The following is a 14,563-nucleotide window of genomic DNA, read 5'->3' on the forward strand; positions in this document are numbered from 1 at the left end:
TCAAGGCTGCACACCTCATTTTTTCCTACCTTACATGTTGAATATAAATGGCAAAAGCAAAATCATTAGCAGTGAGGCAGACCACCAACTCACATTTACACAGGGTATCCTATGGCCTATAGTTTCTGTTAGTCTTTATACCAGAGAGCTCAGGTCAGCAATATGTCTACTTCCAGGGCCCTAAGTTATCCCAGCCCCAATAAAGGCATCCTCAAAATGGAAACTTAATAATATAAGATCAACATTAAAGCACTTTTTGTGCAAAATGGCAAAACTTTGATCTTTGTGCAACATTTTTTAAAGGCTAGGAAACTAAGTAATGAGACAAGATAATTTTTTATATTTTGTAAATTTACTCTCCTACATAAAAAAGTTGTCCTAAAAAATTATAGTTTTAACTTGTCTCATAATTATGTGTTACACAGTTATGATATCAATTAGGACATAAACATACACATATACTCCCATGCAAACATATACACATTGAAAGAAAAGATTCTAAAATATTAATACTAACTATGTCTGGGTCATGAAATCATGGGTGATCCATGTTTTTACTTTCATATTCTTCGTCACTTTCTGAATTTTTTAAAATGAGGCTGTTAAATTACTTACATAATCACAAAATATAAATTATTTCTTTAAAAAATGTATAAATATGTACCTGAGACATTTTAAGAAGAGATGCAAAAACAAAAATTAATTACTCTTTCTTTCCTTTATTTTTCCTTTATATAAAAAGAATCTTCCACAGAGACCTAGATGTTTTAAATTATTTAGCCTGTCAAGCAAATTAGACCACCTATAAGGAGAGATTTTAAGAAAAAAGCAATGTTCATAAAATCTGAGCTTGTAAACTACATCTAAAACATAAGTACACTCTCACTTAGGAATACAATTTGTTAAGTAGTTGAGAACTTGAAACTTTTTTTTTTTTTTGTAGAAACATAGTGCTAAGGCATAAAGTTCAGTACACAAAATCCACTTAATCCTAATGTACATGAAGCATAGAACATACTGAAACCCAATCACCATGTAGGTCATAGTTTCTATGGGGAAAATGATTTTAGAATTGTGTATTACAAGCCAGAAATCCATCTCTTTTAGCTACAATGGGATCACAATTATGCCTCCCATTCTAAAGTGTGTAGTAGGAAGAAAAACTCTCTCATTCCTGACTTTAGTGGCAGTTCCTGCAGCCAGTGGGCCTGCAAGGGCATAGGTAGCATGGAGGATTGGCAGAGGTCTTTAAACCTTTGTAAAGATGAGGACATCTTACTAATATCATCTCACCAGAGACCCCCCTGGTTCCCTGTTGGTTCCAAAATCACCCTTTTTCTTTTATCCCAGCAGGCTCTGGCGCTGCCCCCTTTCATTATCACCATCTGGGGTTTAAAACCAGGCCGTCTTTTTCCCCTTGTCTGTATGGAACAGAACAGGGTGTATCAGTTTCTCTCCACCTTCCTGATACAAAAAGCAAGTCCACAGCCCTTCGGAAGTTTTTGTTCATTGGTTTATCTTTTTAATGGAGGGAAGGGAAAACAGAGATTAAAAATAAGCCCCTTTCCATTTCTCTCCCTACTCTATTTTTACCCAAACCTAGTAGGAAAAAACAATCACATATGTAGTGTTGAGTCTTTGGGTATACAAATAATAATAATAAATAATAAAGATTAACTCTCCTCTCAAAGAAAAAAAAAAAGTCAGATGATCCTTAGCATTCTATGAGCTAACCTATCGTAGCCCATAAAAGGGAGAAGATAGCAGGATATGAGAAGAAAAAAACAATCAGTGTCTGGGAAATGGGGTAATTGATGTCAAGGGAGAGAAATGTGGCTGAGGATGTTGTCAAAGTACACAACCGTCCCCTGAGAGCCGCAGAAGATGTGCCCACAGGTTACTATGTTTTCTCTCCTCTAGATTTCTACAACCCAGATCACGGGTGATTGGGTAAAATTGGGAAGAAAGGGGGAAAGCGGCCCTACAGAATCTGCAGAAGAGGGCCAGCAAGATTAGCAGAAGCTTTTGAGGAACAAGGCATTCCTGTGGCCACGCAGACAGAATGTGGGGCATTCGCTCCCTGGTGGCCCTTTGTATGTGAGGGTCAGACTGGAGTTACACAGAAAACGCTCCATATGCCTTTACATTATGGCTTCTACTAAGAACCCCTAACTCCTAATTCACAGAGAATTACCACTGTCATTCTATTCCATGATCTGAGTATTCTGCAGACAGAAAAGGAAGGTAATCCTCAGAATTCACACACAGAAAATTATTTTAAACCACTAAACTGGTCCTAAATAGAAAATGAAGGAAAAGTACAAGGCGAAATGTGCATAAACATGTCTTTCCCTCTGGTCTTATCCTTCTTGGACTCCTTTCCCATGAAGAAAGGGGCAAGGGCCTGATAGAAGATACCTAATGGAAGTGGATGATGGACTGGCCTAGCAATCACCAAGGGACTAGAGCTGAGCTGCAGGAGGTGGTCTGGGACCCTACAAATGCATCCTCATGTAACCCATACACTAGGGAAACATATACACACACTTCCCAGTAATGGATTTTCACAATGAACCAGTTTGCCACCCTTTCAACTCCTTTTCTGAACCCCTATCCTTGCATTGTGCCTGGTTCCTACCTAAACACTTACAGCCCTCGAGGACCCTCTTGGCCCACCATTCCTACTCTCTCTAAAACTTTCCTCCCTCTTCCTATTCCCCATTCAAGGCTTCCCTAACACACAGGGCAGTGTTAGAAATTATTCTTAGCAGCTGATTACAGCAATTAACACCAAGGAGTGCTAATGGAGGGGTCATATAAATTTCAAATGGAAGGAGAAGGTTGCTATGCATATTTGAACTCGGCCTTCAGGGATTCAAGGCAACTCCTGTTCACAAGACTACTTAATTGTTTCCCTAATTTCACCTTCAGGAGAAGGGAAAGCCCTTGCATTTGGCTCTTCGGTCACTGCAAGAACTTAAGATCCCTCCAAAGAAAAATAAAAGAAGGAGGGAAGAAAATGCAAGGGAAGAGAAAAATCTTTGTTCCTCTCCGTCCTCACAATACAATGGAGTGGGTGTGGCCACTCCCCTCTGCAGCTTGAAGAGGTTAAGTCCTATGATTAGTCATGACTAAGAGAGATATATAAGTCTATAAGGTGTATATATATGACTAAGATATATATATCCATAAGGTGTATGTATGTGTATGCATATGTATAGACATATATATACACGTCTATGTATAGACATATATGTATGTACATATGTCTATGTATAGATATATATATGTCTATACATAGACATATATATGTCTATATACACACACAGATACACCTTATGGATATATATATTTCTCAGTCTCATATATACACCTTATAGATTTATATATGTATACACACACATGTATATATGTATATATACACATACATGTATATACACACATATACATATATACATATATGTGTATATATATACACACATACACACACGTACACACACATACACACACATAGATACACCTTATGGATAGCCACCAAATATATATGCCATGTACCAAATCACGCAATTGATTTCACTAAATGTACTTTTTATCAAATGAATACTGATACTTATAAAATGGAGTGAATATCTTTTGTTAAATTGCCTTTGAAACTACCAATTAAGTTCATTTTGTTTGGCAGTATCATTTTTTTAAAAAAAACATAATAAACATAGTGCCTGAATTGCCTATCTAGTCAGCTATTTACAATAAGGTTCCCCACTCATAGATGAAAATGAGATCATTGTCCCAGTGAAAAAGAACAACCTCAAAGCCTCTTATCCTCACTTAAGCTCAATCTTACCTTCAGCATATTAATTCCCAGAACTATGTTCTTCTCCAAATTCTACGAAATCAGGGCTACTGATTTCTTCAGGAGACATCAAAAATTTGGAGAGCTAAGCTTCTGCCAGTTGGCAAAAGCAGCTTTCAATCAGCTACCTGAATTATTTTGGGAGGCTGGAGGCATCACTATTTCCAAAAGCCATACTGCTAAATCAACAGGAAGATTACAGGCATTTGGAATCAAGTTCTCAGACTGTGGTCTTCAGTTTTTCTTGAAAGCTGCTTATAAAAGAAGGACTGTGTGAAACTTTGATATTTACATCAAGTCACAACTAAGGGGCAGGTTTGCAAAATCAATTGTGCAGCTTTTATACTCACTGCACATTTACCACATATGTCCTTTATTACACAGTGGAAAACCATTAAATGCACAGTAGTTTTGCCAAGTGGCATTATGCATTTAACAGCTTTATTCGTTTAACAGCTCCAACTCTCATTATATTTTGCCATGTGGTACATGGGATTTTATGCATTTAACAGTTTAAGAAGGCTCTATGGTATTTTCTTTTCATGTATTTCATACTATGGTTGGACATTATGTCTTAGCAAACTGTATTTCACTGATTTCATTGAAGAGAGAAAGTCAGAGTAATCTGGAAAACTTACTACACTGAAATTGAAAAGGGAAACAAACATTTCAATCCCTTTCCAAGTTCCTTGATATTCTACTCCCCTCCTTTTATCAACATCTAAAAATAACCTATATCAGGTTAAAACTGCAGGTAAAGAAGGCTAACCCTGTACTCAATAATTAATCTAAATATAACATTTAACTACAGTTTGAATTTTTTCAGTTTTAAAAATCTAATTTTTATTGAAAACCTTCTTGCTTAATAGAAATACAATACTCAGTCACTTCCTTTCTTTATAGCACACAACAGAAGATTTGTTAGGGAGATGATCAACCATTTGATTATTTACATATGTAGGGATGAAAACATTTGTCATACAAGGACACAGAGGAAATCAAGCTCAGAATCAAAGGACTCTCAAAATTATGCTTTAACTAACTTTTATTTCCTCCACTCTGCATTAGGTGTTCGCCCTAGGTATACATAAGTAAGCATGCACCTCAAACCTAGGATTCTAGGTTTGGGCAGAAGTTGTCCCTTTAAATGAAGAATTGAAGCAGATAGTAGATCCCATCAACTGTTGCTGCTTTCAGAAATAAAAAACCTAAGCATCTGTCTGCTCTTTTCCCCAGAGCATTACATTCTCCACAATCCCAGAACTCTGAAAAATTTTACTGGATAAGCTTCTGTGTTTTTCTGTTAAAAGATTTTAGCACTTACTCTGCACTCCCCCCACGTGTGTTTTCTCCTGAAAAAAACAACTGTATTCTGTACATAAAAGAAACACCTGACATCAAAAGGTGTCTCTGGGGCTGGGGAAAAGTGGTTATTATAACAGAGTTGGACATTCCCCTTGTGGGAACAGGAAAGGTGATGAGACTTGGCTAAAACTTGGTCTCAGAAAGGTGCTGTTATATACATTCTAAGTTTTGTTCATATACACATACACACACACACACACACACACATATATAAAGGGAGAGAAACAAAAGGGTACATTGCAGTGTTTAGAATAAGGAGAGAAATCATTCGAGGCTAATTTTTTTTAATCTTTAAAAGAAAAAAGGTCAAGTTTTGGCTTCATCTCTATTTTGAACTCCAATGGGAATAAAAGCAAACTAGAGTAAAAGGCAGAACATGACAGGTTTCTTGGGGGTTATTATTGTTATTATTATTATAGGAACAGATGTATTTTTATTGGTGGAGGAAGGAGAAGGATCTAATTCCAGCCCTCGATTTTGCTCTTTTAAAAACCACTCACCTGACTTTTATTTGCAGCCACTTTGGCAAACAGGGCTTGAGACACCTTGGCCCTTTTCATCTCCTGTTGGATCTCGTCATAAATGGCAGCTGTGATGTTGATGTTGGCGCCGTCCACCTTAATAGGGAGGTCTGTTGTCGGTGTCGAGGTTTTGGCCTACCAAGAGACCATGAAAATAATAATTTAAAAAGTGCTGCATTCAGCCCAGCCATCTGTGCAGAAATTATCAAAGGATTTCAGTCAGCTGATGCCAAACTGCATTAGCTACAGAGGGACACTTCCTGTCCATTATTCTAATCAGGTTAATTGTGATTGGAAATAATTGCAGTGCATTCCTATAGGACATGCAGAATCCTGTCAACCCTGTTCTCTCACAGCATCCCAGACGAAGGTTCACAGGTAGGATGGCTCTCCTAGACACCAAACTATAAGCAACCATCTAACTACAAAACAAACATGCAGAACACACACACAGTTAACCTTTTCTTTCTAAAAATGGCACACCTTGGAATAAGAGCCAATTCTTCCAGAAAAAAAAATAAGTAAATGGGTAGAGGTCTCTAAATAATAAATTATTACTCAATTTAATGCACTCCCAAGTCTCTCTTATTCTTTATTAAAGCTTTACGTATGTCATTCGAGTATGTATGGTTTCCCATCATTATCATCATTATGCTACCCAGACAGTCACCTAATTTCACCTAGGAAATCAGTGGAAATGAAACAAAATTTCATTTCATAAAACTAGGCTTCAGAATGCCTTTGATGTGCCGTTTTCATTTTCTTAAACTCATATTGTGGTTTTATGTATTCTGCAGTGCTCGTTTTAATTGAATGATTTCCCATCAGCTTCAGAGACAAATGAAGGACAATATAGAAGTCTGTACTTCTTGGGGTTAGGATAACCCTAAAATGTCTGAATCTACTTAATCCAAAAGACGGTCATAACATTTACTTGGTGTGAGCCCTAGAATGCATTGCTGGTGTCTAATAAGAGAGGGCTGAGACATTTTCTTAGAACCTCTGGCAGCAAGATTTCAGGAAAAGACATCCTTGATCCTTGTGCACTACCAGCCGAATTGGCCTAACCTGGGTTTTTTCTCTTTGTCCCCATTCGCCCTAGAATCTCAAACCAACAGAGTTATCTCCAAATCACAAGTTTCCCTGTGCGGATGCCCTGAGCTGTTCTCTACTGGATCCAGCAGTATGCAGGTCCAGAGAAAGATGTAACAGGCAGTGTGGACTCTGTGACAAATGGTGTCTAGCGGCAGAACTTAAGGCCCTACGTTTCCATAAAGGCTTTGCTTCCTAACAGTGCTCAGTAACTTCTGCCATTTTTCTTCTACCTCCTTCTCTCATACTATTTTCTAATTACCGCAAAGCAATAATTACTATAATTTATGGCGTGCTTTTTATGGGCCAGGTACTCCAGAAAGCATTTTAACTTTTGTTTTCACATTTAATTCTTTTAAGATTCCAATGAGTTAGATATTATTATTTTCATCTTACAGATGAAGAAACTGAAATAAAAGAGGATCTTAACCTAGGACACCCAGCAGCCAGTGAAGGAACCATGATCTGAACGCAAGTCTTTCAGGCTCAAAAACATGGGCTCAGGACACTGCACTACACACTGCCTCCAAAATCTCCAATTTATGCCAGGTGCTGTTGTAAGAATTTTCTTGCTACGTTGGGACTTTCCCATTAAAAATTCAATTATCTGTAATTTTTTAAAATAAACTCTTTGTTCTGCTCAAAATTTCTAGTTAACCCCCAGTGCTTTCCCTGTTAAGAGAACGTTTTAGCATAGCATGTCTGCCCTTTCTCAATTCAGTTTTCTTAATTTGCCTCACTGACTATCTCATCCTACCTGATTGGTCAAGCCTTCTCTCCAACCATGAGGGCTAAGACGAAACCCCTCAGCCATGTGCCCTTACATAAGTTACTGAATCCATCTAAACCTCAGTTCCCTCATCTGTAAAATGGGCATAATACCATAAAATGGTGACAACTGAATTCATGCAAAATGTTCACAATACCTAATACACAGTAAGTGTTTTAACAAATGATCATTCTTATCTTAGTATTGTTTTGTCATTATTAAGTATACCATGGAATGCTGGCCAGCTGAAGAAATAAAAAGAGACTGGAGGTATAATTTCAAATTTCAAATTTCTTCAATTTGTTTTTCAGCTACTAATAAAGTATAGATGCGGTCTGGAAAATAATCTCCCTGCATCAATGTCAAGCTGCTTGTGTGCACTAAATTGCTGACTCCAACTAAAAGGCTGAGTCAGTGAGTACTCCTCTAATACTTGTTCTCACAATAAAATCTGTACTGTACTACGATCTTTACTGTTGAGATATGACTGTAAAGAATTTTAAGTCAGTAATCATGAAATGTTTTAAAAGACTTTAATAAACTCTCCTTTCTCAATCTTTACCCAAGAGAAAAAGAAGACAATTCTAGAGAATGTACAAATGCAATGCCATGACCGTATTCTCAAAAACATGTTTAAATATTTATTTTCAAAAATATCAAAACTGTGATATTAAATAAGAGATTTCCCTGCTACACCTATCCCTAAAGGGCATCTGTATGAATTTTCTAGATGGCATTCTGGTCAAAATAAGCAAAATACTGACCCTAACTGTGGGGCCTTGTAAGTCGGTCTGGCACTGAAAGCTATTAGGTCTTTGAAAAGGTGCCTACGATATATAATTTTGTTAGGAAAATAGTACAAAAGAGCTGAAAACAAATACACAGACCTGTGTTAATTTCTAACAAGCAGAAGTAACTTTCTAAGAAGAGCTGCCTTGTCAAATGGCCATGAAGTATGCCTGGGCTCTTCTATAATGGTTTAATGGGCTTCAAAAGTGGCAAAAATATTGATGAATTTAGCAGAAGTAAATATTAGTGCACATTAACAACTTGTCCAACTTACTAGCTCAGTATGTATGTCCCCAGATTTTTTTTAAGTAAACAAAAATGCTTGGTTATACTCATCCAAAATAAGCAGTCAAGAGACTTATTTTTGGTTCAAACAGTAACTAAAACTCATAATTCACTAAAGACTGAAGTGTAAGTAACAATTTGGCAGTGCATGATAGAAAGTAATCTTCAATTAAAAGTTTATTGCCGAGTACAAAAATATAAAAAGAGTTAAAATGTGTGAAAAAATGGATATACTTGAAAAAGCTCAAATATTTCTACTAAGATACAATTCTGCTTCTATGCTTAATCAGTTCCTTAGAATTTACCAGAAAACGCAAAACCAAAGCTATAATATCTAAGCAAAACAACCTGTGGTTTTGAACCGCCCATTTTTCAGCTTTGTATAAATGTATATCCATTAGGTCGGGCACGGTGGCTCATGCCTGTAATCCCAGCACTTTGCAAGGCCGAGGTGGGCAGATTACTTGAGGTCAGGAGTTCGAGACCAGCATGGCCAACATGGTGAAACCCAACCTCTACTAAAAATACAAAAAATTACCCTGGTGTGGTGGCATGTGCCTGTAATCCCAGCTACTCGGGAGGCCGAGGCAGGAGAATCACTTGAACCTGAGAAGCAGAGGCTGCAGTAAGCCATGATCACACCACTGCACTCCAGCCTGGGCAACAAAGTGAGACTCCTTCTCAAAAACAAACAAAAAAAATTTATACCTGTTAAATATTGGTTTTGAGAATTAGCACTCAGACAGAACCTGCAACTATCATAGCAACAGTGAACGGACTGGCCTTATCATAAATCTATCGAGTAGTAAAAGTTTAGGGGAAATAGGGGATAGGCCAGAAATGAGTGGGCTTGGATGTGAACTAGAAATGACCCCTGACTGCCTTGAGACCTTGACCCTTGAGTTAGGAGCTCTGAAGCACACATTACTAGATGTATACATTTGCATGAGGGCCTAAGAAAAGAATACTTTTCAAGTGTGTGGAGAGGAAGAATGGAAGTCACCAAATTCTGTGGGGAGATCATCCTAGGATGGAAAATAATTAAGGCCTACCTATCCACTATCATTTTCTAAAGGATCATTGAGTGACATCTCAGTCATTCTGATCTGGACACTGCATATGCATGCTTCCACTGCAAGTGTTCCTCCATTTTGTCTTTTTCAGATTACATAAAACAGAGCTTCAACTACCCTCTGCCCCCTGCCCTCAGCCACCTCTACCCCATCCAGCCCAACCAAATAAACATACAATTTGAGGGAAAGCAGCGTGCTTGCTATGCAAACTCAGCTTCAACACAAATGCCCTAACTCCTTCTTTGGCAACTGAGCAGCTATGTATAAACATCCTAGAGCCCGCCCCTGTGCCCACTCCTACCTTCCTACCCCTCACCTACCACGTATGGAAGAATGGGACTTCCTAAAGGGACAGAAATATAGTATGGGATCATATATGGTCAGAAGTTCATATCCTCTGACCAACATGTTCAGCGGATTAAGAAATCATAGAATTGGCCATGGACAGTGGCTCACGCCTGTAATCCCAGCACTTTGGGAGACCAAGGCAAGCGGATCACCTGAGGTCAGGAGTTCGAGAAGAGCCTGGCCAACATGGTGAAACCCCATCCCTACGAAAAATACAAAAATTAGCCGGGCATGGTGGTTGGTGCCTCTAATGCCAGCTACTTGGGAGGCTGAGACAGGAGAATTCCTTGAACCCAGGAGGCGGAGGCTGCAGTGAGCCGAGATCATGCTACTGCACTCCAGCCTGTGTGACAAAGCGAGACTCCATCTCAAAAAAAATAAAATAAAATAAAATAAAATAAGAAAAGAAAAAAAGGAAAGAAATCCTTGAATTATGTCTCTCAATGTTTGAGGGAAAACACAGTAACTAGTGAAGGCAAGATGTTTCCAAGACAAAGAGTGAAAAATACGGAAAGCAAGTTTCTCACCTGAGGGGTTCGGGAGGAGCTGGGACTGCTGGAGGCCGAGGAGACCATGCTCACATTGGGATTCATGCTCCGCTCCCTCTCATCCTGGTAGATGCGATCTCGCTCCACTTCTGGCAGATTGAGGAAATTCTGCATGGCCCTCAGGTTTACTAGAAGAGACTGAGAGGCTGTCCGAGGGTCTTCTTCCTTACGCAGAATCTCAGACAACAATCCCTGATTAAATGGGGGAAAAAAACAGACCAAGTCACATTTGCAGGTATATGTGTGTGGTTTCTGTCTTCCACCCCTCTCCTCCTTTGTTTGGTTTAACCAGCTCGCTGTGATGTCAAGAACCTCACACTAATTCCTTAGGGTTCTCCGATATGAAGTCAATGTGCTTGCCTTCCGGGGGATATGCATTATTTTAGGACTGTTCTATTCTGACACTTTATCATCACTGTAATAATCATCAGTGTACAGACATGCCAGCTAGCAAGGTAGGCACTTGGGAAGAATTGTGAAACTGCAATTACCACCAGGTGCCTCCTACAAGTATTTCAGGAACTGTTAGAACTCTCTCTGCTTGAAACTGGGAACACTTGGCAGTCCTGCTTAGCTTTACAAATCTGCCAAGTTTGGTAAATTTAGTTTCGACATTTAAACAGCATGGTAGATTTACATCAATTTAAAAAAAAAATTGGCTGAATTTCTGTATGACCGGCCACTGTTTTCAATAGAGATATTTCTTATGCAAAAAAAAAAAAAAAAAAAAAAAAAAGACGCAAAGCAAATGGCTAAATTGTGTTAACCCTCTGATAATTTCCCAATCTATACACACAATAGTTATCCTTACATATGTACAAAGGGCACCCAAATCTTTTATGAGACGTCTTCATGGGGGAAACCCTAATCTCACCATTAAAGCGATGAAAATGAAGTCACCTCTGGCGAGGGGCTGAGCACACTGTAATAACAGTGTGCACGGAATGCCATGATAGGCCCAGATACTTTCTGAATGTGTGACTCACCCAAATAGAAAGATTTAAATAGGAAGTTAGTGTTTTCATGTGCTCTGACGACAGAGAATTCACAAAGAAAAGGAAAATGCTGCCAAGTCTAGAGAAAAGTAGTATGGACTCCAGAAAAGGGCTGGAGATCTAAGGTGGGACACATTGTCGTACTGGGGGTAGGTGCAGATCTATTTCCATTCTGCACACTTGTTGGATTATCACACAGAGACATCACTTTATATTCCCAGCTAATATATTGCTTCTCAGAGCAGTATAAGAACAGGGTTTAGGATTATCCCCCTGGGAAGACCTGAGATGTTAATCCCATATCTTAGAACAGATGGGGCAACTGAAATCATGAAAAGTCACTCCTTTAACTGTAGTAAAGTAGAACAGATGCCAAAGACATTTCCACTCAGGTGAAAATTAATGCAAAGGAAACACTATCAGGTTTCTAATATGTGGCTTAAATATGAAAAAGCAATGGATGTAAGAGGAATATGCTATCTCTAGTTGTCCAAAAATCTTCAGGGAAAGGTAGGCAATGTTTTAAAATAAAGCAATGTATTATAATATAGTGAAGCAAATGCCAGTTATAGGAAGTGTATCACATAGCACTCCAAGGAAGCAATCACCACTCAGAACATCACATAGTCAATTTTACTACAAGAAACTTACAAGTACTATGTCATCTGACAGTTTCACAATTTGGGTGTCATGTTACTTTGATTAGAGAAATTCTAAGTAATACTTGGTAGAAAAGCTACAGATCAGTGTCTTTTGTGTGTGTCTGTGTCTGTGTGTGTGCATGCATGCATGCCCAAGAAGGGGACAAGGTAGGATGTGTATGTAAAAATAACCGACTGGTACATAATTCTTAAAACAATCCAGATTTCTTGTTATGCTTTTAGAAGCAACGAGTGAGACACTTATCTTCCAGAAAATGTGATACAATGTAAGTATCGACTCTCTGAAATTAAAAGTCAGTTCTGCCTAAAGCTATCCTACTTTCCACTTGCACTAAGCAACCTGAAATATTCATAATGAATTTGTTTTGAAGATCAAAATCTTCAAATGAATATGCAGAGAAGCAAGAGCAAAGTGGATTTCAACTTTCAATACCAGTAAAAAACACTAAGGTTGATATTTTTTGAGTTTTCTTTAATGATAAATTCTGCATATAAAGGATGAGTTGGTCTTTTTCCTCTCTCTCCCTCCTTCCTCTCCCTTTCACTCTCATAAATTTGGTATTTCAATAAATTTCAAATTACTAAAACTTGAAGGAGTTTTAGGGTCAACACGGATAAATTCGTTTAGTTATTATGATTATACTCAAGAGATCTCAAAGGCAAAGTTTATAAACCTATTCTTCCTCTGTGAAATTATTTTAACAAGTTGTGGAGTTTATTATGGGAAAGATTTTGGATACGAAACAGTGACATAACAAAACTATTGTTCTAATGGACCATGGCTCAAAATTATGTTTGTTCATTCTTAATCAATAAAAAAAATTTTAAAACACAGAGTGTTTTACTTTGTTTCTTGTTTTTTTTTTCCATTTTGAAACTGTATAGCTTCTTCTCCTACATTTTTTACATACTGGAAAACCTTACAGGGAAATTAATCCATCTCCAAGGAAAATTAATATGAAGTATCCTTGAGAATGACTGCTCAACCATTTCTGAGGTGAAAGAGACACAATATTTGTATTTTTAAAGGGTGGTGGAATATACTGTTTCCTCTGTTTCATTTGCCTAATTGAAGATAAAGTCTCAAACCAACAAGGAAGCCAGTGTCACCTCCACATATTACCCCCAGAGAATCAGAACACTGTTTTAAATTATTTACTAAAACTCTCATATGTGTAGCTATGGTCCCAAAGCAGATTCTTTTCACCTCAGACATTTTCAATAACAAGTGGCTCACTGGTGGGCACAAGAAGAGTTTTAGTTGTTTTGTTGAGTCTTTTTCATTTGAGTTATTTATGTGCTTTTAACTATTTAAATTGGGATTTTTTTAAAATGTAGTCCAAATTCTGCATGCTTATAAATGGAAAGTGAGTCTATTTCGTTAGTTGAAAATCATCAGAGGAGAAAAAAATCAGAAGAAAATAGACAGCATAACTTTCACATACCACAAATCACCCCACTTAATTATCAAGATAAGTAAATGTTTATCATATTGAAACTGTCTTGAATAGAACATAAATTAATAATTTATCTCTCACATAAATATTTCTAAAGCCCTTGCCACTATGTCATCTGGCATTTTAATTATCAACCAGCCAAGCTGGAGGTGTCACTTGGACATTCCCATTATGCAGCCTGGGATACAGAAAATGTGGCGCGGCACCTGGGCACTGAAAAAAAGATGCACTTTTATGAATAGAAAGGTCATGAATATTGAGAATGTGCAAATGGAGGGAAATTAATAAATTAACCAGGATATAGCTTATTAAACTTTCATATCAGTAATCATATTAAAATATATTGCAAGTATTGAGTAAAGTGATCATTAAGTATTTTCCTCCTCGTAGGCAACAGAACCTTCTCCAGGGACACATTAAAACAATTCCCTCCACAGTGTTAGCCGAGATTATGTAAGACCAGGAAACATGTTGACTAAAAGGAGCAGAACGAACATCTGCACAAGGTAGAGAGATACCCTCCAAAATAATTCTTGGGTTACAAGTCAGTGGAAAAAGAAGGAAGTTGGCCTTTTCCATAGCCTAATTAACATTTTGCAAGCTTCATATAATTTCCAGGACCACCAAAGAATACATGAGTTTGGCAAAATATTCATTAAAAGCAAAATAATTCAAAGTACGAAATGAGCAATAACTTATTATAATGCCATCTAGCTTGCTCATAATTTAGCCTGCTTGCTACCTCTACACACAAAACAAAGAATTGAGGCTAATTTTTTAATGAAAAATTAATGCTCTTATTTTTT

At 37.6% G+C, this 14,563-nt stretch overlaps 1 protein-coding gene across 7 annotated transcripts in view; it reads right to left on the reverse strand.

Moving 5' to 3' along the window:
* Nucleotides 1-14,563, reverse strand: part of SATB2 (SATB homeobox 2) — a 195,915-nt gene that overhangs the window by 49,189 nt on the left and 132,163 nt on the right. For all 7 annotated transcript variants that reach the window (XM_003825320.6, XM_003825321.6, XM_034954748.3 and 4 more), the window contains 2 exons: nt 10,623-10,835; nt 5,719-5,874 (listed from right to left, as the gene is read on the reverse strand). In XM_003825320.6, the coding sequence (XP_003825368.1) occupies nt 5,719-5,874; nt 10,623-10,835 (369 nt within the window). The remainder of the gene's footprint in view (nt 1-5,718; nt 5,875-10,622; nt 10,836-14,563) is intronic.

The sequence above is a fragment of the Pan paniscus genome, chromosome 13, assembly GCF_029289425.2.
Source record: "Pan paniscus chromosome 13, NHGRI_mPanPan1-v2.0_pri, whole genome shotgun sequence".
In the NCBI taxonomy this organism is placed as follows: Eukaryota; Metazoa; Chordata; class Mammalia; order Primates; family Hominidae; genus Pan; species Pan paniscus.